Genomic DNA, 25,923 nt, shown 5'->3' with positions numbered 1-25,923 from the left:
GGGGAGGGTGAATAAATACATTTGCATGTCACAGAATAAAGGTGTCATTAAATTAATACCAGGGGAAGGAGACCAGAAATCAGGGGGGGGGGGGAAAGGGACGCTTTGCTCTGCTGAAGTTTGAGGTATCAAAGAAGTCCTGGCAGGGATCGCCAGTGGGAGCTCAAGGGGAAGGCTGTATCTACGGCCGCCCATCCCCGTCTGCAGGTCAGGGCTACGAGCCCGGCCGAACCCTTCTAAGCCTTCCAGCAAGAGCTTCCACAAGGAGCTGCCTAGAGACACTGGTGGAAGCGCAAGGAGGCTGCGCGCCGGGGAGCTGAGCGCCCCTCAGAGCCCCCCTTCCGGTGCTGTTGGTCGTCACCCCCCTGCTGAACAGGAGCCGCCACGTTTCCCGGCGTGGATGAGGAAGACCGAGCTTTGGTCGACTCCAGGCTGCTCAACCCAGAGTCCTTGTTGTCCCTCAGGGGATCTCTGCTCGAGGAATCAAACGGGCAGGCCCCGGGAGCCCCCGACAGGTGCTGTTCTGTCCACTCGTACTTCAGGTCTTTGAGGCCGCCGGGCACGACCACCGTGTGGCGCCGCCAGCTGTTCTTCTTGCGCCGCGTCTCGGGCGGGTGCGGCTTGCGCATGTGGACCACAGGCATGTCATCCGCCGAGCCGCGCAGGCGGAGGCGCAGCTGCTCTGCGAGGGAAGGCCGGGGGTGGGCCTCCGCCAGCTGCAGAGACTCCTGGCTGCCCAGCGAGCTGGAACTCGGGACTTCGGTGCTGCTCTTGGAGGAGCCCTCGCTGTTGCGGCAGGGCCGGGAGAGCTTGCGCCGTGCCAGGGTGTCACACTGCATGAGGTGGTGGGAGCTGAAGGAGGCCCGGTTGTGATTCGTCTTGTCAGAGGGAACAGCCCCGCCTTCCCCGGACACCGCTCCCCTGGCCTGTCCGGGCATCCTGGCCTGTCCGGGCCCAAAACCGTTCTCGGTGTCCGTCTCCACGTGGCTGAATTCGCTCCGTTCGTCATCCGCCTCCTCCCCGCGGCTCTCTGCCACTGACTGCACCTCCAAGCACAGGCTGCGATCGATGGTGGAAAGGGTGGAGTACCCAGATACGATGGAGCGGGCGTCAGGGCTGCCCCGAGGTGCCTCCCCCTTCCTCTCTTCTGGCTCTGCTTCCAACTTGGCAGCGAACTCTTCCTCGTTCTGCATGTCGGGGTTGGAGACTCTGCCCCCACTGCTCCGCAGTCTCTCGGCCTCTCTGAGCTCCTCCTTGGCCTCCTCCTCCTCCTCGGTTCCCTTTGGGGATGGCTTGGCGGCCGACTCGTGCTCGGAATCGTCATCGGTGCTGCTCCCGAAACGTTTGGCCTCTCTCCGCTTCTTCCTCTTGTGGGCGACGGCTGAGATGAAGGAGATGGTGAGCATCTCCTTGTGGCTGTGCTCCTTCCGGGAGGTCCACAAAGCCTGTGGCAAAAAAAAGGAGGAGGAGGAGGGGGGTGAGAAAGGAAAGGCACAAGCAGGAACTGGTCACGTTGCCTGGCTTCAGGGATTGCTAACCCTGAGAAACTATTTATTTATTATTTCAACTTACTATCCCGCACTCCCCGGTCGAAACTGGGCTCAGAGCGGCTTACAAAGAATATAAATATCCCATTAAATCAATAAAACAACATTTAAAGTAGCCCTATAAAAAGTCATATAAAACAGATATACTAAATAACCCGAGGCGCTTCTGGAGTGTAAAACACAATGCTACAACTAGGCGAGCAGATGGAATAAGTCCCAGATTGATATAGGGAACGATACCACAGTGGGGGTTAGGGGAGGCCAGCATTTATACATAGGGAGCCTTGGCTGGCCTCAATCATAGGCCTGGCGGAACAGCTCTGTTTTACAAACTCTGCAAAACTCTCCAAGGTCCCGCAGGGCCCTGGTCTCATTAGAGAGGCTATTCCATTAGGCAGGGGCCAGGGCAGAAAAAGCCCTGGCCCTGGTTGAGGCCAGCCGGACACTCCTCGGGCCAGGGACCACCGGACGATTGGTATTCGCTGAACGGAGAGTCCTCCGGGGAACAAACTCTGCAATTACCATGCAAGATCCCATAACTCGGATTAGCTACCCCATAACTGCTTTTTTTTATGTTAACTGTGAGTGTACTGATAAATAAGTGCTTTCCCTTGCTTTTTTAAAAGTCTGTTTACAGGTGGGAGTGAGGCATTTAATCCCCTTTTGTGAATGGGAGCACAGAACCAGGGGCTGGTGGCAGTTCTAAAATAAACGGACCTGGAGCACAAAAGTCATGCTCGTGTGTTTGTGGCAGGGGGTCCCCAGCCTTTCTGAGCCTGTGGGTACATTTGGAATTCTGACATGGTGCGGTGGGCACAGCAACCAAATGGCTGCCACCAAACGGCTGCGGCGGGAGGTGGAGCCAGCCACAAAATAATCGCAGCAGCTTAACTTCAGTCAAACAGTGCAAATCCTTGTGCTGTGGTGGCAGCTGCTGCCAAAGCAACATTTTAAAAAAATCTGCACAGCCAATCAAATCTCCAACAGCCAATCAGAAGCCTTGCAGGGCAAAAGCCCTACCTGACCCTGCCCACTTCCCAAAAACACCTGGCGGGTGCCAGAAAAGGTATCGGTTGAGGAACCCTGGTTTAGGGCATCAGCGACTGGAGTTGGCTGAAAGAGGAGAGCGCAACAACAAGAAGAAGAAGAGTTAGTTTTTATATGTCAACTTTCTCTGCCACTTAAGGGAGAATCAAACCGGCTTACAATCACCTTCCCTTCCCCTCTCCACAACAGACACCCTGTGAGGTAGGTGGGGCTGAGAGAGTGTGACTTGCCCAAGGCCACCCAGCTGGCTTTGTGTGTAGGAGTGGGGAAACAAATCCAGTTCACCAGATTAGCTTCCGCTGCTCATGTGGAGGAGTGGGGGAATCAAACCCGGTTCTCCAGATCAGAGCCCACCGCTCCAAACCACCGCTCTTAACCACGACACCAAAAGCCCCTGGAAAAAAGATTTGGCTCAGTAATTGCACTGTCATTAATACTGGTAAACAGTTCTCACAATGAATGGCGTGCAAACTAGCCAAATGGAAAAGGGACTGGACTATACTCTCGTGTATAATATGAACTATCCGTTGCTATATGTATATAGCAGGTTTAAACAGGAGCAGGAGCAGGGTACTGTGCAAAGGCAGGTACCCCTGCATATACTAACAGTATTCATTTCTCAGTCTACTGCTGAGAGAGCTAGTGTGGTGTAGTGGTTAAGAGCAGTGGACCCTAGTCTGGAGAACCGGGTTCGATTCCCCACTCCTTCCCACATGAAGCCTGCTGGGTAACCTTGGGCTAGTCACAGTTCTCTCTGAACTCAGCCCTACCTACCTCACAAGGTGCCAACTGGGGGGGTGGGGAGGGAAGGGGATTGTAAGCCGCTTTGAGACTCCTTTTGGCAGAGAAAAGCAGGGTATAAAAACCAACTCTTCTTCTTCCGCTGCTTTGGCCCTGATTCTGACTGGCAGTAGCCTTCCAGGGTCTCAGGTCAAGGCCTTTCATATCACCTCCTACCTGATCCTTTCAAGAGGAGATGCTGGGGATTGAACCCAGAACCTTCTGCATGCAAAACAGAAGGCCCTTTCTCGCTGAACTGTGGCTCCTCCTCCAAAAGCTCTTGTGCGTCCGGGCACTGAGAGACTGCGAACGCTAAAGAGCACCAAGCTTTGGGAAGGCAACATCCGAGGCCTCCTGTGCTCCTCCCTCCTCTCCCCTCCCCAAAACGGTCTGCCCTCCACACAAGAGGGTCCCCTTACCTTTGATTTAGCTGAGCCACCATTGGTCGAATCTGCAGGGATCACCCAAAAGAAAAAAAGAAGACAGCACCGATTAGAGGCGGGGCAGGGGTAGCAGGCGGGTTTGCGCAGCTGCCCGAGAAGAAGGAGAACCATGACATCAGAACCCAACGTCCTCCTGACAATCTTTGGTCATTTATGCATGGGAGTTTTACCTGAGGTTCGTTGCTGGCTAGACCCACACTTTCCAGTTGAGAATCTCTGCACCAGCCGTCTCCAAGCTCAAATCAAGTCCCCGCCCCTTTAAATGCTGCTTTGTAATTGGCTTACTTCGCAGTGCTCATTGTGAGAGAAAATCCCCCCCAAAAAACCAATTGCCGCATAAAAAAGAATTTTAAGAACAAAAAACAAAAAACGGAGCCATCTGAAAGAAAGGGAGGGGAGGGAGAGAAATCCAAGCCTCGTTTTTAAAAAGCCTTTCTTTTGCTTAAAAAGAGCCCCGAGGAAGCAGGAAGTATTTCAATCCCCGCCTCTGGACATGCTGCTTTGTAATTGGCTGTGAGCGAAACCAATCCTGCGTGCCCCGCACTTTGCCTTATGCACGGGGATTTCACCCGGGCTTAGCTCAGGGGAGATGGAAGAGTCGGGCTAACAGAGGAATGGGAAGACCTGGACATTGCGAGGGCTGCCAGCGAGGTCATCCCTAATGGACGGGAAACTCATGCATAACTGCAAGGAACAACCGAGGCAGACCGGGGCGAATGCAAGTGAAAGTTCCCATGCATAAACAACCTTTGTTTGGCTTCTGCCTCGCGCTCCCAAGTCAAACTCAGCCAGTTCTTCCCAGTGCCACCCGCGCTTTCCCCCTGGGTAGGCTGTGCTTCTCAAACATTATGAAATTGCAGACCCTCATATCATTTGAGGATCGGGTCCTCAGGCGCCATTCTGCTGGTGCAGCAGATGCTTTTCGGACAGGACGACTTTTCCGTTGGCGAAGGAGGGGGAGGGAGAGTTTTGCCAATTCCCGCCTTCTGCTGTCCTCTGACCTTTGGGGTTTTCTGACCTGCAACAGCACAATTTCAGGGGTGGCAGAGAAGGCTGCGGTGAAAGAGGTGGGGCAGAGAAGTCGGTTTCCTCTCGCGGGACTCTGCCCATGTGGCTCAGGAACTCGCCTCCCCTTGGAAAAAGGTGTTGGATATACCTGCGGAGATTCTGCACATCTCCCTGTTTCTCTCTCTCTCTCACACACATGCAAATTCACAACTATGGTTGCAAATTCCCTGTGGGACATATCCACAGGGTACAATGACATAGAGTCCACCCTCCAAAGCAGCGAACTGCTCTCTGTAGCTATAATTTCAGGACATCTTCAGGTCCCAGGGGAGGGTTAGCAACTCTACTCGCAAACTTATTTTCCTTTTGACAACCTCTTTAGGATCACTCTCTGCACTCTGTGGACAACCTTAAGCCTTCTGGTCCCCTCGCCAAGGAGATATGCAATTTTTTTGCCCTATAGTGTTAGCTCTCTGTCCCCAAGGAAAGGCATCTAACACATGGCATTAAAGGATTAGAAAATGATTAGGGAACCCCTGATTCAGCTGCTCTCATGATGGATATTTAGCACCCCCCCTCCCCAACTGAATAATGCAGATGTGGTATTTGGTTGTTGCCAGAGAGAAAAACAAAGAATCTTAAATGCACGAAGAGACTGTTTAGAACAGTGCAGCTCCAATAAAAACCTTTGGAAATTAAGAGGGTTCCAAAATGTTGAGATACAAAGTATTTTGCAAGGAAGTTTGTTCAACTAGTTAGTAGAAAAGAAGGCCTGCTTGTAGAGTTGTCAGCTCTGGGTTGGGAGATACCTGGAGATTTGGGGGGGGGAGCCTAAAAAGGGTGTGGTTTGGGGCGGGGAGGAACCCCAGCGGGGTATAATGCCATGGAGTCCACCTTCCAAAGTGGCCATTTTCTCCAGGCGAACTGATCTCTGCCGTCTGGAGACCAGTTGTAATTCTAGGAGATCTTCAGCCGCCACCTGGAGGTTGGCAACACTGCCTGCCTGCCCGTTCAAAAACACACCTCCCGGGATTGCAAATGATGGCTGCAATCAGTCCCCGGCTTCTCATTATTTAAAAACGGAGAACTACAACCACTGCTCCAAACTCTGTGGAGGAAGGATGGGATGTTTAAAAAAAACAAAACAAAATGAGAAGACAGACTAAGGCCATTTATGCATTTGATGCTCGCTCAAAGCTCTTTTTTAAAACACAACCTTTAAAATGCCTATTCACAGTCCCGATGCGAAAGAAGAAATTCCACCACCCCCACACTCGCCTGCTCCTTTGTTCCTTCGTTTCCATAACCGTTAGCAATCACATAGCTAGCTTGGCTGTGATTTTGCATGCTTCCTTGAGGGGATTCTTCGAGGAGGAGGAGGAAGAGGAGGAGCAAACACAAATGGTCGCGTTAAAGGGGCTCTTAAGAAATGCAAAGCAGGTATACGCCGGCTTCGCAGTCACTTCCTGAATGACAGTTCAGCGTGAAAAACTCCAAAAAATATGTGGGGCACTTCAGCCTGGAATGCGCTGCTAATTACCAAGCATAAATGGCCTAAGTGAAATTTCTTTTTAAAAAATTTTTTCAAGCTCCCATGACCCACAGGTCATGAGCAGTTAATAGGGAGTTTTTTAAAAAAATTCTTTAAGGAAAATATGGTGGAGTGATACTTGGCAACTGCTAGTGTTAGACTTGGATCTCTATCCACCAGCAAAAAGGGGACTATTTTATCGCCTGTTACGGTAGCAGGTAGTTTCGATAAAATAGGAGTAATCCATTGGTCGCCTTGGAGTTTGAAATGGGGACACTCCAGCATCATATCAATTTCCTTCGTGTTACATGAGCAAAGTCTTTGTGAGTTGGGTAAATTGTCATATCTTCCATTTAGCACTCCTGGAGGCGCGGCATTCAGACGAGCAAGCATAAAGGCTCTTCGGAAACCTGGGACTGTTAAATTACTGACATATAAGTGAAATTTCATGCCTTGACAGCCACCCAAAGAAAAGAGGGGAAGAGAAACTAAGGGGGAAAGAGCGAGAAAGGGGTTGAGCCCCCCCCTGAATGGACAGAGCACCATGAATGAAAAAGTACAGAGTCTACAATGCTGATGACTCTTCCACCCACTGGCGCGTCCACCCACGTGATACAAATAACCACGCTAACCAGCAAAGCCAGTGGAACAAAGCTGAACAAGGTGCATTCTCTAGGTACCAGGGCCATAGAAAACTTGCAGGCCGCTGAACATCTGGCTTGCTCCCCACTTAGCCCCTGAAAAGTGATTCATAGGATGACAAAGCCAATGGGGGTAGTGGTAGGCAAGATGGACTAGGAGACCCAGGTTCAAATCCCCACATTCGGTCTTGGAAGCTTGTTGGGAGAGCGTGGGCCAGTCACTCTCCTTCAGCCTCACCTACCTCACAGGTTGATTTCAGGATAAAATGATGAAGGGAGAACAAAGTACACCACACTAAGCTTCTGGGAAGGAAGATGGGATTTTTAAAAAGACGTTTCAAACCAGGGGTCTCTTATCTTTTTGAGCCTGCAGGCACGTTTTGAATTCTGACCCGGCATGGTGGGCGTGGCAACAAAATGGCTGCCACAGGAGGCGGAGCCAGCCACAAAGCGATTGCTACAGCTTCACTTCAGACATACGGTGCTGATCGTTCTGCTGGGGCGACGGCGGCTGCCAAAGCAACAGTTTAAAAAATCCGCACAGCCAATCAGATCTCTAAGGCTATTTATACAGGGTCAATTTTGATGCTCGCTCAAAGCTGTTTTTTAAACTGCGACCTTTAAAATGCCTATTCACGGTCCCGACGCAAAAGGAGAAATTCCACCCTACCCCCCCCCCCGCTCCTTTGTTCCTTCCATTAGCCACCTCCGTTTGCATAGCTAACGTGTGGCTGTGAATTTTGCATGCTTCGAGGGGATTCTTTGCAGCGAGGGCGGATCAAACACAAAAGGTCACGTTAATGGGGCTCTTAAGAAATGCGAAGCAGGTATGCGCTGGCTTCGCAGTCACTTCCTGAATGACGGGTTAGCGTGCAAAACTCAAATAAAAGCTGCAGGGCACTTCAGCCTGCTAATGCGCTGCTAATTACCAAGCATAAATGGCCTAATAGTCAATCACAAGACTGGCTGGCCCCACCCACCTCCTAAAACCACTTGGTGGGCTCCAGAAAAGGTGTTGTGGACTCCTGTACTAGACCGATAGGTATCCTCCTTCTGAAGTGATGGTTCTCCTGATTGCTACTTGGATACCACTGTATGTATGGGTACAGCAATCCTGAATAAACCCCCAAAGGAACACACAGCGCGCTGGGCTTTGGCAACGGTTAGTTCACGTCAGGTCTACGCAACATCTGACCCCCTGAGCAAGGGCAGTCCACCAGCCACTTATGGTGGCTTAAGCGCAGCTTCCTGACCAAGTCCTGACAAAAGGCCTTCTGCACACACGTGCATGGAAATGGGCACACTGAATTCCCATCTGCAGGCGCGAGCTCAGAGCAATGCAATCTGCCCTCATTCATTATAGGGTTGGTCCCACCAGAAGATCTTTCTGCCATCTGCCTGGGACTGCAAAAACCAAGAAACTGTGAGGCACCTTACAGGTGATGTTGCATGGTTGGTGAGCTGCAGGTAAGTACATAAGAAGAGCCCCGTGGTGGCACACCCACTGCAGTATCCGGGTTCACACAGTGGTCGACCAATTGCCCTGGAAACAGCGCATGGAGGCTCAGGCCTTCACATGATCACATGAAGCTGCCTTATACCGAACCAGACCCTCAGTCCAGCAAAGTCAGCACTGTCTACTCAGACCGGCAGCGGCTCTCCAGGGTCTCAGGCAGAGGTCTTTCACATCACCTACTTGCCTGTTCTCTTTAACTGGAGATGCTGGGGATTGAACCTGGGACCTTCTGCATGCCAAGCAGAGGCTCTACCACTGAGCCACAGTCCCTTCCTAATATTGCCTCCCAGCACTAGGAATCAAAGGTTTGCTACCTCTGGATGTAGATGTTCCCTTCTGTCATCATAGCTAGAAGCCACTGATGGATCTTTCATCTGTAAACCTTTCAAAGTCATCCTAATTAATGGCCTTAACTATGTTCACTGGCAGTACGTTCCGACAGTGCGGGCTTACTCTGTGAACAGGAATTCCTTGCCTGCAGGGAATTTTATGGTAAGCTTAGGAAGCTGGAGGGGTTAGAGTCAGTGATAACAGGAGTAAGGATAAGGGAGGCATCCGATTTTCCCATCCAATCCTCCATCCTTTAGGTCAGTGTGTAGGAGTGGGGAAACAAATCCAGTTCACCAGATTCACCTCCGCCGCTCATGTGGAGGGGTAGGGAATCAAACCCGGTTCTCCAGATCAGAATCCACCGCTCCAAACCACCGCTCTTAACCACTACACCACGTTGGCTCTCTGGAGATTGTTTGATTCTGCCTTGATTCTCCACGCTGGAGATTGTTTGATTCTGCCTTAAGTGTATAAAGTGCCGTCAAGTCGCTGCCGACATTTGGTGACTCCGTGCAATCTAAATCATGGCGATGCAATCCCATCCGGGTCTGTTCACATGCTGCCTGGGTTTTAAAAAAATTAAAAGCCGGCCCAGACATATCCAGCAAGAAGCAAGCACTGGCAAACGGGATGAGACCCAAGGCAGGGGTGGGCATTGGGGAACCCAAAAGGGAGAAATCAGCTCAAGGTGACAGAAACAGCCCGAGTCCACTGAGCAGGTGTTAATTTTTCATCTTTTACAGGGGTGGGGAGAAAGGGGGTACCAGCCCCAGGCAAGTCATCTATGCAAAAGCTGCAGCCCCCCTCCCCAAATTTGCCACAGCAGACATCAACGAAACCACACAGACAAGACCATGGATGGCCCCCGAGGCCCCCACCCTCCAAAGTCTGCCCCCCCCCACCCGTGTGCCCACGTGGAGTTAGTGGCTAGTGATTACGAGAGAGAGGACAGGCAGGAAAAGGCCACGCTAACTGTCCATCAATTCTGCACTTGTTTTCATTATTAATTTATCGTTGTTATATACTGTGCTGTGTATTTTCAACAGTGAAGCTTCATACATTTTGTTGGGTTTTGTTTTTAGCATTTGGTAAGCCACTTTGATGGGATAAAACTTCAATGAGCATGTTTTTAAAAACGGCCCATGTCAATGAGGAGCCGCATGAAAGTTACATATTGTTCTGGATGCCTGTGATAATAATTTGAATTCCATTTAGTTAACCCAAATAGGTCTGTTTTGGTTTTTTAAAATTAATCTGGGGGGGTCCTCAATGATCACAGTTTGATTTTAGCCACTGACCTTAAATGGAGTGTGAATCGACTTCAGCACATCAGACCCAACCCCAAATAAGGAGAGTGGCCAACATTTTTGCCCCTCGAATCTGAACTGAAAGAAGCCACGCTGGAGTCGAAACCACATGCACAGCTTTGTCTCATGATATGTGCCATTGTGGACAAATGGGTCAGGAGCCAGGAAAACCACCTCCCGCCGCCCTCCAACTCGCCTGCCTCAATCTCTCGTGATCACTGGATGGAATTAGTGAATGAACACCAGAGCACAACCACACTGTACCAGCTCTAGAGCTCCGGTAGATCCGCTGAAGTAGGAAGGAGGAGGAAGATGAGAAGAGAGAAGGAAGGAAAGAAGAAAGACAGCAAAAAAATGTTAAGGAAGTCTATAAAGTCCAAGGGGAAGAGTCCACCTAACCAAACGACCACCCTCTCTGCATATACGCAATCAGAAATGGAGTGTAGGGGAAATCTTCTTCCATCGCCTACACCAGGGGTCCCCAACATTTTTGAGCCTGGGGCACCACAGGAATTCTGAAACAGTGTGGTGGGCGCAGCCACAAAATGGCTGCTGTAGGAGGCGGAGCCAGCTACAAAACGGTTGCCACTGCTTACCGTCAGTCACACAGTGAAGACTCTTGTGTTGTGGTGGCAGCTGCTGCCAAAGCAATGTTTTTAAAAATCTGCACAGCCAATCAAATCTCCAATGGCCAATAAGAAGCCTTGCTGGGTAAAAGCCCTATCTGGCCCCACCCACTTTCTATAACCACTTGGCAGGAGTCAGAAAAGGTGTTGGTGGGCGCCATGGCACCCATGGGAAACATGTTGGGGACCCCTGGCCTACAAATTGGAGCCTCTTCAAGAAACTTAATGGACACTCCAATTGCTATTGTCCATAGGCTACTATTATATTGGAATAAATGTGGGAGGAGGGGGGAAGGGAGGTACATTTTCTTTCTAACAACACAACTGGTAAAGCTGGCCCAGGGAAGACCCGGAGAAAGTCATTCAGGGTGGCTATCTTAATGATGGGGAACCCTCTTTCTAACTGGAGAACTGCCATCTTTTGGACAAAGGAAGACCTTTGCTTTGTAGCCTATGACATAACATGATGGCGTGTAGTCTAGGGGCAGGTGGGTTCACTCAGCCACAAACCACTAAGGAAAATTCACAAAGCTAATGAAAAGCTAATAAAAACAAGAGCTGAGGGATGCACACATTAGATTTGAGAGCAGACAGGCAGGTCAGGAGAAGGAAGGAGGATCTAAGGTCCCTTTTATTTTTATGATGCAACTACTCAGGGGGAGAACCCTCCCAGGGAGACAAAACTCAGCAAAACCAGCCAGGACTTTGCATTGTGGGAATTCCACTGGTGGTTGGTTTAACTCCCCGCGACTCGCTTCCAATCTGGCCCTCCATGCTCACCTGAAGCGTCCCCGGGTGCCACCGTCGTCCTCCTGATGTTGGGCAGAAGGTACTCGATATTCGGCACTGACTGGGCTTCCTGCTCATCTACCGGGGTCTATGAAATGAGCACATAATTGATTAGGAAGCAAAGGGTCAAGGTAATCACTAGAGCTGTAGTGCTCCCTGGTTGTCCCCCTTCTGTCCCAGTCAGATGCAGCTACATCAGGAGGGTCTCAGGACTGGGAACCGGGGAATGCTCGACTCGTCACAGTTCTTGGGAATGCTCGACTCGTCAACAGTTCTTACATTCCCAGAAAAACCAGCACTAATGCCTTTTCACATGTTACAAAGTCCTTGTTTTCACTGAGCGATAAGACAAGCACTTTGAAGCAGATTTTCAATTTGGGGGTTCTGCCTCCCAGACTCTCATGTACCCTTTGCTCCTTGTGACTGGCAGCCTTCCCCTCTGTGCTGTTTTCCCTTCTTCAAACCCTCCCATGGAGCCAGGGGTCCCCAACCTTTCTCAGACTGTGGGCAACCCCGGAATTCTGACATAGGGTGGTGGGTGCAGCCATAAAATGGTTGCCGCAGGAGGCAGAGCCAAACACACAGAGGAAGCCCAAGTGCTGGGGAGAAGGGGTAATTTTAAAACTATATTGGGGAAGAGGACTGAGAGAATAAAACCAACACTGCGGTGGCAGCTGCCTCTAAAACAATGTTATCTTTATCTGCATTTGAAAAAGAGTTGGTTTTTATATGCCAACTTCCTCCACCTTTTAAGGACAATCAAACCGGCTTACAATCCCCTTCCTCTCCCCACTTACAGGGGTAACTGGGGCTGAGAGAGTTCAGAGAGAACTGTGACTAGCCCAAGGTCACCCAGCTGGCTTCATGTGCAGGAGTGGGGAAACCAACCCGGTTCTCCAGATTAGAGTCCACCACACTTAACCACTACACCAGTCTGGCTCTCTCCAACCAGACGCCTTGCTGGGCAAGAGTCCTACATGGCCACACCTACTTCTTAAAAACACTTGGTGGGCACCAGGAAAGGTGTCAGAGGGGCACCACGGTGCCCATGAGCACCATGTTGGGGACCCCTGCCCCATTGCAAAACTTACAGGCAGCCATACAAATAATGTGATTTCACGAAAGGTGGCTGAAGCAGCAGAAAACTGCTTGGGGGAAAGACTGGAAGCCGTCTCTACCTGTGCACACCAGTCACACTATGACAAACAAGCCTGTGTCTACAGGTCTGCCCTCCTCAACAACAGAAGCAGCACCAGCCAAACACACCCGGAAGAGGCTGTGTGGCCATCTTACAATTCTTTTCCGCCTGGGATATCAGCAGCCTTCACAAACAGGACCTTCTTTCCTTCGCAGCGTGACTTACCGTTTCACCTTTATCCTCCTTCTCGCTGAAAAACCAGTCTGACTGCGGGGAGGAAAAGACAGAGGAGAGGAGTCAAAACAGGGTCAAGGCACTGATTGCCGAACCATCATCCTAAACACGGCGTGTATGGGTAAAGACAGAAGCGGGTTTTAAAAAGCAAGCTGCTCCTCTGGGGACGTCAGCCCAACTTCCTCCTGGCTTTACAACTCGCACGATATACGAACTATCCATTATAAGCTGAACACCAGGGTAAATTCACCACCCTGGCCGCTGTAAGGACCACCAAGATTAAATATACATGAAACACTTTGTATGAAATGTTATTATTAATAACAGGTTCTTCGCGTTTAATCTCAAACCGCGGGCTCCTCTGGAGTTAATCTCAACACGGAATGAATGCAAAAGGTAACATCTTTCTGTAAACTAACTTCCCTCCCCTTTTTATTATTTGGTTTTTTTTTTTTAACAATTACAGAAAACATGGGAGCACGTAGGTTAGCTAATTAGGAACATTACTCTTTACTCTTACCCTTCCCTAGCCCACAATACCCCCCCCCCCACTGTGTAAGCAAACTGAAGATGAAAAAGAAAAGGGCGGGGGGAGTTCAGCCAGACCTTATGAGTCCAATACTACAGAGCCCCACTGTGCAAATCATTAGAACAAAGATATCCAGGTAATGTCATAGGAGAAGAAGAAAAGTTGGTTTTTATACGCTCATTTTCTCTACCTTCTAAGGAGAATCAAACCGGTTTACAATCTGCTTCCCTTCTTCTCCCCACAAGAGGCACCCTGTGAAGTAGGTGGGATTGAGAGAGTTCGGAGAGAACTGTGACTAGCCCAAGGTCACCCAGCTGGCTACATGTGCAGGAGTGGGAAAACCAACCTGGTTCATCAGAATAGAGTCCGCCGCTCATGTGGAGGAGTGGGGAATCAAACCCGGTTCTCCAGGTCAGAGTTTAATGCTCTTAACCACTACACCATACAACCTCTCAAGAGCTGGGGGGATTCTACTAAATGCCATCTATCCCTCGAAATTAAATTGCCTAATTTCTGCAGCCAGGATGAGCAGAGGCTGTGTCCCTGTCCCCAGGGATGGCTGACAGACTCTACGGGATTGCTCAGCAACTCTAAACGGAAGGCAGAGATTCTGCAGCCCCCCATGTGCTCTGGAGAGGTGGCAGCCACAGCAACAGCAGAGCCATGCGAGGCCTGACCCCCTTTGGTCCTTCGGCAGACTCGCAGAGGGGGAAAAGAACGATTTTAGGTTTGCTGCAGCCTTGTTGTTTGGAGGGGGGCCAACCTCCAGGTGGTGGCTGGAGATCTCCTGGGATTACAACTGCTCTCTAGGTGATAGAGATCAGTTCAAAATGGCCACTTTGCAAGGTGGTCTCCCTTGTTTTATACCCTGTTGAAGTCTCTCCCCTCCCCAAAGCCCACCCTCCTCAGGCTCTACCCCCCAAATCTCCAGGTACTTCCCAAACTGAAGCTGGCAACCCTACATGTTTGCCATTTTAAGTTGTTCCTTTCTGTTTTGGATACTTTTGTAAAATTCTGCAAACCACTTCAGGCGCCTATGTCGATACAAAGGCAGGGCATTCTTTGCTCTAAATACTTTTTCTTCCCTTCATAGGTGATGTATTTGTGGGTGATTTATTTCCAATTGTCACCCCTTCAGTTCAGTGGAGCGGGTTTTCTCTCCTCTGCTCACTTACTGACCCCAGCCGCCTCTTCTTGTATGTGTGTGTGTGTTAAATGCCATCAAGTCGCTTCCGACTCGTGGCGACCCTTATGAATCAAAGTCCTCCAAAATGTCCTATCTTTGGCAGCCTTGCTCAGATCTTGCAAATTGAAGCCTGTGGCTTCCTTTATTGAGTCAACCCATCTCTTGTTGGGTCTTTCTCTTTTCCTGCTGCCCTCAACTTTTCCTAGCACGATTGCCTTTTCCAGTGACTCTTGTCTTCTCATAATATGACCAAAGTACGATAGCCTCAGTTTAGTCATTTTGGCTTCTAGGGTCCGTTCAGGCTTGATTTGATCTATAACCCACTGATTTGTTTTTTGGGCAGTCCACGGTATCCATAACACCCTCCTCCAACACCACATTTCAAAGGAATCTACTTTCTTCCTATCAGCTTTCTTCAATGTCCAGCTTTTACACCCACACATAGTAATAGCGAATACGATGGCATGAATTAACTTCTGGGTACCCTTTTAAAACTTTCCGTTCAGGTAGCCTTTTAAAACTTTCAGAAGCTGTCAAATTGTCAGAGATGAATTAAACGCCATGCTGACTAGGCAGGCCCGTTAACGGAAGTATTTTGGACGGATATTACTGAAATGATGGCAGTTTTATCAAGTAGCTAATTACAGTTTGCTCCCTTGGGGGCATTCCGGGTTCACTGAAAAGATTTTGTGGGGAGATGAGAAAGGGAGGGAGGTGGAGAGAGAGAGAGAGAAATTTGTTCTGGCTGTCCCTTCAATTAAAGAGATGCGAAGAACACCAGCCCTGTTCAAAGGCTCTTTCTGTAACGGCCCTGTAACAGGCTTCCCTTAAAGGTATGGACTGCCCCCTTGTTTGGCAGGGCTTTCTTTCTTGCTTGCTTTCTTGCTTGCTTGCTTGCTTTCTTTCTTTCGAAAGGGGCAATAAAATGGGTTCTGTTTGAAAGAGATTCTGAGAGCCCTGAAACGTTTTGATATGTATGGGTTGGGACGGCTTTGATGCACGTGATATCTTTTACCTTTTCTGTCATCTATCGCATTCTGCAGAATGCCTTGAGACTCATCTCGAGAAAGAAGGTTTCTGAGAGGCAAAGTCCACAGTACGGTTGGCCGCAAGTCAGGTCACCGCTGCAGGAACTTACTTCCCCAAGCAACACAGGGGCCAACGTGGATCGGGACTGTGGCTGCAACCTCTCTCCCCCCCTCCCACCCATTCTCATGGGCTGAAAGGGCTCTAGGGGCATAGCTTTTCCACTCATTGTGAAGCCACAGACCCAATGAAGCCCCCCCTGGCACTCTGGGAAGGAAGCTCTCTGCAGCGGCTGTGTGGCTGTTGGGAAATGGAATTCCAACCTGACTTGCTGTAGTTTGTTCCTAACAGTGCCATCCTAAGCAGGTGTGGCACAGATTCCTTTTCAGGTGTATTCAATTAAGCTTACTCCCAAGAACAGCGTTCTTAGGAATGTACTGTCAGTATTATAATAAATGCATAAACTTTGCAATTGATTAACAGCCACAAAGGGCTGAGAATTTCATATTATAGTCTTATACTCTGCTTTCTAGCTATTAAGAAGAGAAACACACTCACAAGTATGGAGGTAGATTAATGGCCTTATATACAGAGTACTAATTTATTTGTAGCTGAGATTCACATAATCTACTTATGATAGCTATATAGCTATCAACTTAAACATTCAATCAGGGTTTTTAGTGATTTTATACAGCTTCCTTTTTCCACTTTTTATAACTAGTGACTGTAATTTGTACATATGCTGGTCTTTGACTGTAAAAATAAAGATTGATTGTCATATATATATGTGTGTATGTATGTATATATTATGGGTGTGTGTGTGTGTGTGTATATATATACATATATATATACACACACACACACACATATATATACACACACACATATACATACACACACACACACACATAATCTCTGCACTTTATAAATTACTGAATGCTTGGTTAAGATAAGAGTCATCTCATACAATTCATTATATGGTTCTACTCACAAGTCTCATTAAGTTCAGAAATGTCAAATTAGTTCTCCAAAGCAAGGATAATGATTGCAAAAAGGGCAGGGACTGGAACTTACAAAAACGTCTTCTGTTCTATAACAGATTTCCCCCCCTTTTCCCTGTGCATTGTTTCCAAGAAAGTCACTATGATTTAGTTTAAAAAAAAACAAAAAACCTCCCAACCCATTCTTAACCTTAAGGACTCTGCCTCAACACTTTCCCCTGCTGCGCCTGGGACCCCCGGCCCTGCCTCCTTACATGTTGAATGAGGGTCTCCACGATTTTGTAGCGGTCCGGCATGTGGGTGACCATATCGGTCATGTTGTCCTCTGACGTCCTGACAAGGGTCGGGCCAAAGACCAGCGCCAGGTTCCGGGGCTCCATCTGTCAAACAGAAACACAGTTTCAACAACCATTTGCCTACAAGGCCACAAGACTTGCCTAGGGTCCAAAACAAGTTGTTAGTAACAACAAAACCAAGATGAACCGCCCAGCTGGTGTGGCGCGTTGGCTAACAGACTGAGCTTGGAATCTGGGGAGGCTCTGCCCGATCCAAATTTCACAGCTTCTAAAAAATCGCTAATGCTATTCACTCTAGTGCAGAATAAACCCTTTAAAAATCCCTATATTTAAACGTGCGTGGTGTTTTACAGCTCCCCCCCCCCCACAGACACAGAATTTAATGTGCATCTGAATCTATGCTTAGTTCCAGAGAAAGTCTAAGTAAAAGCATGGATATTTTGGAAAATACATTTAGGGCCCTGTCCACTAGCAGTTTATATCCTACATAAGGTTAATACAGTTGACAAAATGGCTAGTTATTTTCTTTTGATATACAGGTTGAGTTTCCCTTATCCGGGCTTCTGAAATCCAGACTAACCCAAAACCAGACGTTTTGAGGGAGAAAGAGCCACCCCCCCTCCTTCCTTGGTGCTCTGGGAAAAGAATCAGGAAAAAGGATGGGAAAGGGTGGGGAGAAAAAAAGGGAAGCCAGCTTTCTTATCAGGGAGGAGGAGACTACTGCTAGAAAACCTATTCCAAAATAAGGAAAGATCCAAACTACAGAACACTTCTGGTCCCAAGCAGTCCAGATATGGGATACTCAACTTGTATTACTTTCATCTTGTAATGATTTTTATGGTGTTTTACAGTTTTAAACAAAACAGATGGATCTCTGCCTCCAAAAAGTTTACTGTTTGAATTATATCACTTTTCATATGAGGACTGGGATTCAGTGATAGATAAACAACCTCCACTCAATATGGAATCGGCTCAATATCTACAAACTTCCCGGGAGAACTTTGACAGGCCAACAGTCTCATACAATATAAGGCAGCCTCAGCTTCATGAGTTCTAAAAAATTAATTTTGTAAAAATGGTTTTCATCCATTTTTAGTGTTTTCACTGCGCACTACTCTGCTATTGTAGAAAGGTGAAAAAGCACACGCCGGTACAAAATTTCTTTCAGGATAATGGGGTTTTAAAAATTAATTTATAATATGATTTATACAGTTAACTACTAATGCATTCCAGTGCTGAGTAACAAAATTTAACACAAAAAATGTATTTTAAAAATCTTCCTTGGAAGAACTACAGGTTTTCTTATGGTGCAAAACATCTGAAATTCACAGTACAAATTAAAATTAATAAAAGTTTTTTTTAAGAAATTAAATTTAAAGTTGTGGAGTTGAGGAGCCCACATATTCAGTCCCAACAACATTTGAAAGTGACTCTCTCGTATCAATACTCTACATTGTATTTGCTTTATCAACCTTAGATATTATTTTAATTTAAACCATGACTTCATATTGCATTTTTCTTGGGAAAAAGTTAAAGGATTAAACCTTACCTTGTTTTTCTCGGAATGGTCTGCAATTGTCTTTAAATGTCCCACCAAGAACTTGAGTGTCTCATAATAATAGTCTGGCAAGTCCCGGATCTAGTGGAAGATATGGGGGGAAAAACTCTTTAAGTCTGCAATATTTTATGTGCTTTAGAACGTTCCTCCAATCCTGCGTGACTTCCGTATTTCCCTTAGGATCCCTCCAGTTTCTACTGTGGCCATATTATACCTTTCATTGTACCAAAAACTTTAAAATGAAATTACAAATCAGTCTGTGGAGGAGCGGGGAATCAACCCCCGTTCTCCAGTTTAGAGTCCATCGCTCATGTGGAGGATTGGGGGAATCGAACCCAGTTCTCCGAATTAGAGTCCGGGAGGATTGGGGGAATCGGACCCGGTTCTCCAGATTAGAGTCTGCCGCTCTTAACTACTGTACTACGCTGGCTCATGTTTTACTTTGTAAGCTACTTTGAGCAGGTTCCCCAGAGAAGCAGCAGATACATTTTTAAAAGTATAAGGCAAGCATGGGAGGCAGGGGGGAAATATTTTGCCAGTTGCTGAACATGTCTGCTGGGGACTACCTTTTTCCTTTCCTGTTTGAGGCGCTCCAGAAAGCTTGGGTGAGGCCGGAGGTGGGAGCGACAGAACCTCTGACTTTCATCCCGTGGCTTGGGAGCCTGTGTCTTCCAAGGAGCCAGCCAACGGGATCAGGACTGGCCCAAACTCCACCTGTGGGTTGTTTGTTTACTGCTTTGTGTATACAGGGGTGCACTAACAGGCAAAGAACGGCCCGCAAAAAGGGGCCAGCCCCCAGCCAAAGAGAGAGGGAGGGAGAAAGGAGCCGGCCATGACAGCCCTGTATGGCTTGGCTGGGCATCTTTGCTTGGCATCTCCTTCATCAGCTGGCATGGGGCTCGGCCAGGCTGGGCACCTCTGTCCCCACCCAAGATGGGATTGAGGCTGCCACCTGCCCTGCACAGGCCTCAGCCCGTCCTTTGCTTGGAGCCAGAGTGACCTTAGTGGAAAGGGTGCCCTCCAGGCCCCTATTTAGAAGAAGAGTTGGTTTTTATACCCCGCTTTTCTCTACCATAAGGAGTCTTAAAGTGGCTTGACAATCGCCTTCCCTTCCCCTCCCCACAACAGACACCCTGTAAGGTAGGTGGGGCTGAAAGAGTTCTAAGAGAGCTGTGACTGGCCCAAGGTCACCCAGCAGGCTTCATGTGGAGGAGTGGGGAAACCAACCTGGTTCTCCAGATAAAAGCCCGCCACTCTTAACCACGGCACCATGCTGTTCGTTATTCATTAAGAATATTTCCAAATAAACTTGTGTGTAAAGTGCTGTCAAGTCGCAGCCGACCTATGGCGACCCAGTAAGGTTTTCAAGGCAAGAGACTAACAGAGGTGGTCTGCCATCGCCTGCCTCTGCATAGCGACCCTGGTATTCCTTGATGGTCTCCCATCCAAATACTAACCAGGGGCGACCCTGCTTAGCTTCTGAGATCTGACAAGATCAGGCTAGCCTGGGCCATCCAGGTCAGGGCCTAAATAAACTTTAAAGGTAGTCCCCTGTGCAAGCACCGGGTCATTACTGACCCATGGGGTGACATCCCATAATGACGTTTCCTAGGCAGACTATGTTTACGGGGTGGTTTGCCATGGCCTTCCCCAGTCGTCCTCCCTTTACCCCCAGCAAGCTGGGTATTCATTTGACCGACCTCAGAAGGATGGAAGGCTGAGTCAACCTTGGGCCAGCTACCTGAAACCGACTTCCGTCAGGATTGAACTAGGTCGTGAGCACAGCTTTGCCGTACTGCAGCTTACCACTCTGTGCCACTGGGCTCCTTAAATAAACTCAGATTTTTATAATTATTTATTTAGGATATTTTATTTGCAATTATTTATTTAGACAGCTTCAGAGGGTCACCATGTTGGTCTGCAGTAGAACGCCTAGATTCAAGTCTCAGAGACCAACAAGATCTCCAGCATATAAGCACTGAGAGACAAGGCTCTCATAGTCCGATACTATCTGACAAAGGGGGTACATCCAATGAAGGGAACTTTTAGTCTCAAAAGCTTATTCCCCCAAAATCGTGTTCGTCTCTAAGGTGCTACTGGGCTTGAATCCAGGTATTTGAACACATGAAGCTGCCTTATACTGAATCAGACCCTCGGTCCATCAAAGTCAGTACTGTACTCAGACCGGCAGTGGCTCTCCAGGGTCTCAGGCAGAGGTCTATTCACATCACCTACTTGCCTAGTCCCTTTAACTGGAGATGACGGGGATTGAACCTGAGACCTTCTGCATGCCAAGCAGAGGGTCTACCACTGAGCCATGGCCACTCCCCTATTTATTTATTTCATTGGGACTTTTGCCAGTGACTATAATGGCCAATCCACCATTGTACATATATAGAATTTTTTTTTCTGTTGGAAACTGCTTCGGGTCCCTGAGGAGAGACAAGCCGGGTATAAATGCTTTTTTAAAAACTCCTTTAATTGTAGTGTTGTTCTCTCCAAACTGTTTTTAATTTCAACTCAACTCGGGGGTCCATGCCATCACTGCGTCAAGAAAGCGGCACATCTGTTCACGGCATGCACAGAACATATGTGTGTAGTTACCCTAAACTACTTGCTACATCTGGAAGGGAAGAGCAATTGACTCCCCGAAACAGCATACCAGTTTGCGCAAAGTCTTCATCCTTTCGCTGGCATCCTCAATCCGGTTGGCTTCAATGAAGTCGTTGTATTTACCTGGGGAAAGCCAAACAATCCAGCTGTGTTCAATGATATATAAAGCTGACTTATACAGAATCAGACCACTGGTCTATCAATATCAGTATTGTCTACTCAGACTGACAGTAGCTGTCTGGGACCTCAGACAGAGGTCTTTCAACTCACTTCACATGAACACATGAAGCTGCCTTATACTGAACCAGACTCTTGGTCCATCAAAGTCAGTACTGTCTACTCTGACCGGCAGCGGCTCTCCAGGGTCTCAGGCAGGGGTCTTTCACATCACCTACTTGCCTAGCCCCTTTAACTGGAGATGCCGGGGATTGAACCTGAGACCTTCTGCATGCCAAGCAGATGCGCTCTACCACAACCCCTCCTAACTGATGAAGTCCCACAAGGGGAAATTATTGAATCACACGCTAGAGCATAAAACAACAGCTTTACTATGGTTCAGGGTTAGGGACATTGTAAGCTGCTTTCGTTTCCTATTATGGAGAAATACGAGATAGGAAGGTCTAAATAAATCAATAGCGTAATGCTATGACAGAAGTAAAAAAGGGCAAGAGTCCAGTAGCACCTTAAAGACTAACAAAAATATTTTCTGGTAGGGTATGAGCTTTCGTGAGCCACAGCTCACTTCTTCAGATACAGCTAGAATGTGAATCCATCGGTCTTTAAGTAGAGGAACAGTATGTAAATGTAAATAGCAGGCTTGATTGGATTAGGTGTGATATGCAGAAGAGTCTGTGATGTCCAGGGAAGAGATGGGTGTGGAGAAATCAGCATTGGTAATGGGCCATGAATGCAAGATGGGCCATGAATGCAAGAATGCATGACAGAAGATTGCCGATTTCTCCACAAGGGAGGTCCAAGCACAGTCTCACTTACAATGCCCACACCAGGTTAACACAGCTGTTGTTTTTGACTGCCTGTGCCGCTTCTATTTTCCTAGCTAGAATGGAGTGGGGATTCGGCCAACCCTTTGCTGTTAGTCTGGTGGTTCGCCACAATGCTAGGTAGGAGCTAACATGCAAGGCGGATTCTGAAGGACTACGGGGATCAGAGGCCTGTATCCTACCATTCTGCTCAGCCAAGTTTAGAGCCTTGGAATCATAGAGCTGGAAGGGGCCACAAAGGCCATCTAGTCCAACCCCCTGCCCAATGCAGGATCAGCCTAAAGCATCCCTTAAAAGTGTCCAGCCTCTGCTTAGAGGCTGCCAGAGAGGGGGAGCTCACCATCTCCAGTTAAAAGGATCAAGTAGTAGCTGATGTGAAAGACCTCTGCCTGAGACCCTGGAGAGCCACTGCCAGTCTGAGTAGACAATAAATACTGACCTTGATGGACCAGTTCAGTATACAGCAGACAAATGTCTGAATAATGATTTAAATTACTGGTGTAAAGATACTGAATGGCATATACTGTATTAGGAAGTTTCTAATAATCTACTTATATTTTCTACGTCTTATACAAAACAAAATTTAAAAAACAATAAAGACAAAAGTAACTTTATTCCAATATTGTTCTGAGAAGGAGAAGGGAGGACAGTATAATGCGTCCACACCAGACAACGATCAGAATTCGGGGGTCCAGTAACACTGAAAGCTTCCTACAGCAACCGTCCTAAGAGCTACCCAGTCAGAGATCAACTGGCCCCGCCAAGACCCTTCACTGTCTCTCTCCCCAATTAGAGTTGCCAACTCTGGAATGAGAAATTCCTGTAGATCTGGGGTCGGTTTCTCTGAGACTCTATGGTATACCACAGAGTCCACTCTCCGAGGCTGTCATTTTCTCCAGGGGAAAAAGAGAACATAACAGCCCTGTGGCCACAGCAGTCTAAACAATCTGTGCATACACTCTCTTTATCACACGCAAAGCTGCATCTGCATCAAACTATGAGAAAGCTGGTATAAAAAACAATATGCCACTGCAAAGTATGACAATGCACCAATATTTATGCAAAACAACAGTGATCAAAAACCATGGTGAATAATCTATATAGACACAGTTAGTACAAAAAATAACAACAATTACAACAAGTTTGCACGAAGCTTAAATACTAATTTTAACAAAGCTAATATGCTGGAATGTCAAGCCTCGGCAGTATGTCAACAGTCAAAAGGATAACAGCATAGATAGGCGCTGAAGACGGGAACAAAAATTGCTGACCCAAAAACAGCAGCAGGAACAATAAACAGATACTTTTGTAAACTAGAACAACTAGCATACAGGGGAACAGATCTCAGTACTATGGAGATCGGCTGTAATTCTGGAGAAATCCAAGCCCCGCCTAGAGATTAGTGACCTCCATCCACCTCTGCACTGGTTAGACTCCAAATTCACCAGCTACCTGTCTGCAGGTTCCGGGAATAAGGGTGTGTGTGTGGGGGGGCTAAACCAGTTAACCAAAGATAGGCAAGCTATCAAATACTCTCTCCCCCAATCCACTATTTTGTCTTTCCTAAATGCATTTCAAAGCCCCGTGGAGCAGAGTGGTATGCTGAAGGACTGCAGTCCAAGCTCTGCTCACGACTTGAGTTCGATCCCAACGGAAGTTGGTTTCAGGTAGCCGGCTCAAGGTCGACTCAGCCTTCCATCCTTCCGAGGTCGGTAAAACGAGTACCCAGCTTGCTGGGGGCAAAGGGACGATGACTGGGGGAGGCACTGGCAAACCACCCCGTAAAATGCGGCCCCCGAGGACATTTTTTGTGGCCCTCGGGAGCTCCGGGGCCCTGCTGCAGAGGCGGGGCGCAGGGCAGCCCTCCCAGAGGGTGTTCCTGGCGCCACGGCTTACAGTGGTGCTGTGGCGCCCTTTGGACCTCCTCTCACCGACTGTCAGCTGTTGAGCAGTGAGAGGGAGGGGGAAAGAGGCTGGCGGCTCCCGGTGGCAGAGCATGCATGCAGGAGCCAATTGGGCTTCGGGGGGGGGGGCTTTTGTGGACTCTGGGGAGGAAAGGGCATGGAGACTGGGGCCTGGTCGCACGGGGCTCTGTGCGCCACCGGGTGTGTGTGTGGGCAGGGGAGGCTGGGGCCCAGTCGCGCAGGGCCAGCGGGTGTGTGTGGGGAAGGCTTTTCTCTCTTCCTCTTTTTCTGTCACTCTTTCTCCTTTCTCTCCCTCTTTTTCTGTCTCTTTCTTTGTCTCCCTCCGTCCTTTTCTTTGTCTCCCTTCATCCTTTTCTTTCTTTCTCCCTCTCTCTCCATTTCTTTTTCCCTTTCTCTCCCTCCCTTTTCCTCTTTCTCTGTTTTCTTTCCTCCCTTGCCGATTGACTGTGGGCTGTGCCCCCAGCACTTCGTTTGCTCGGGCGCACTGCTGGATGCCCTTTCGCCTGGGAGGGGGGAGTGGGGGCACCCTGCAGGCCTTCTCTGTGTGGCCTCCCCTGGGGTTGCCAACCTCCAGGTGGTGGCTGGAGACCTGGCAACCCTAGCCTCTTACCCCCCCACCGGGAGATCTACACCTGGTATGGCCCCTGATTGATGTCATAAATGTGCAAATGGCCCTTGGCAGGAAAAAGGTTCCCCACCCCTGCCGTAAACAAAGTCTGCCTAGTAAACGTCGGGATGTGACGTCACCCCATGGGTCAGGAATGACCCGGTGCTTGCACAGGGGACCTTTACCTTTACCTAAGTGCATTTCAGGGTTGGGAGGGACCATTTCATCATGCTGACTGAAAAGGGAGCAAAAGATTTTTAAGCGGGTCTTGCTCACCGTCTGTAAACAGTGGTTCTGGGAGTTTCCGGAAGAAAGACTTCAACAGGCTGCTGATGACATTCAGGTCTTGCCACCTCTGGCCAGCGGGAGATTTAAAAAAAGAAGAAGCCATTATAAGGTTAGCATAGCACGCAACGTCATGACTCAGAGAAATTTTCTCATTTGACAAAAACTCAAGCCACTCTGGGACTCCACTACTGTGAACCGCTACTAAGTTCTGGCCACGCTGCTGGGCCAGAATAGCAACTGTAGTACTGGCTGAGTATCCCACATCCAGACAGCTTGGGACCAGAAGTTGTCCGTAGTTCAGATCAGGGGCCAGCGTGGTGTAGTGGCTAAGAGTGGTGGACTCTAATCTGGACAACCAGGTTGGTTTCCCCACTCGTACACATGAAGCCAGCTGGGTGATCTTGACTAGTCACAGTTCCTTATGAGCTCTCTTCAAAAGGTGTCTGTTGTGGGGAGAGGAAGGGAAGTAGATAGAACAAGATAGAAGAAGATAGAAGAAGAAGACAGAAGAAGAAGAAGAAAAAGAAGATAGAAGAAGAAAGAAGAAGAAGAAGGAAAAGGAGTAGGAGTAGGAGTTGGTTTTTATATGCTGACTTTCTCTTCCACTTAAGGAAGAATCAAACCGGCTTACAATCACTTTCCCTTCCCTGAGAGAGCTCTAAGAACTGTGACTAGCCCAAGGTCACCCAGCTGGCTTCGTGTGTAGGAGCAGAGAAACAAATCCAGTTCACCAGATTAGCCTCCGCCGCTCATGTGGAGGAGTGGGGGAATCAAACCTGGTTCTCCAGATCAGAGTCCACTGCTCCAAACTACCGCTCTTAAACACTACACCACAAGGGAAAGCCGGTTTGATTCTCCTTAAAAGGTAGAGCACTGAAAGAGCACAAGGGAGCTGCTGTTTGCACTGCTGGGGAAACTTAACGTAGCCCTTTAGTAAGCATGTAGCCCATCCATAC

The 25,923-nt window shown here is 48.4% G+C and overlaps 1 protein-coding gene across 1 annotated transcript in view; it reads right to left on the bottom strand.

The window, feature by feature from the left end:
• Nucleotides 1-230: 230 nt before the first annotated feature.
• The window catches only part of ARHGAP23 (Rho GTPase activating protein 23), a 140,441-nt gene continuing 114,748 nt past the window's right edge, over nucleotides 231-25,923 (bottom strand). The window contains exons 17-24 of the mRNA XM_056864757.1: nucleotides 24,956-25,034; nucleotides 21,196-21,269; nucleotides 18,525-18,614; nucleotides 16,934-17,059; nucleotides 12,929-12,970; nucleotides 11,557-11,653; nucleotides 3,794-3,825; nucleotides 231-1,445 (exon numbers count right to left, since the gene is read on the bottom strand). Of these exons, the coding sequence (XP_056720735.1) occupies nucleotides 273-1,445; nucleotides 3,794-3,825; nucleotides 11,557-11,653; nucleotides 12,929-12,970; nucleotides 16,934-17,059; nucleotides 18,525-18,614; nucleotides 21,196-21,269; nucleotides 24,956-25,034 (1,713 nt within the window). The 3' untranslated portion in view covers nucleotides 231-272. The remainder of the gene's footprint in view (nucleotides 1,446-3,793; nucleotides 3,826-11,556; nucleotides 11,654-12,928; nucleotides 12,971-16,933; nucleotides 17,060-18,524; nucleotides 18,615-21,195; nucleotides 21,270-24,955; nucleotides 25,035-25,923) is intronic.

This window comes from Euleptes europaea, chromosome 18, assembly GCF_029931775.1.
Source record: "Euleptes europaea isolate rEulEur1 chromosome 18, rEulEur1.hap1, whole genome shotgun sequence".
NCBI lineage: Eukaryota > Metazoa > Chordata > Lepidosauria > Squamata > Sphaerodactylidae > Euleptes > Euleptes europaea.
Note: the sequence above shows the minus strand (reverse complement) of the source record. Positions and strands in the feature narration are given on the sequence as shown.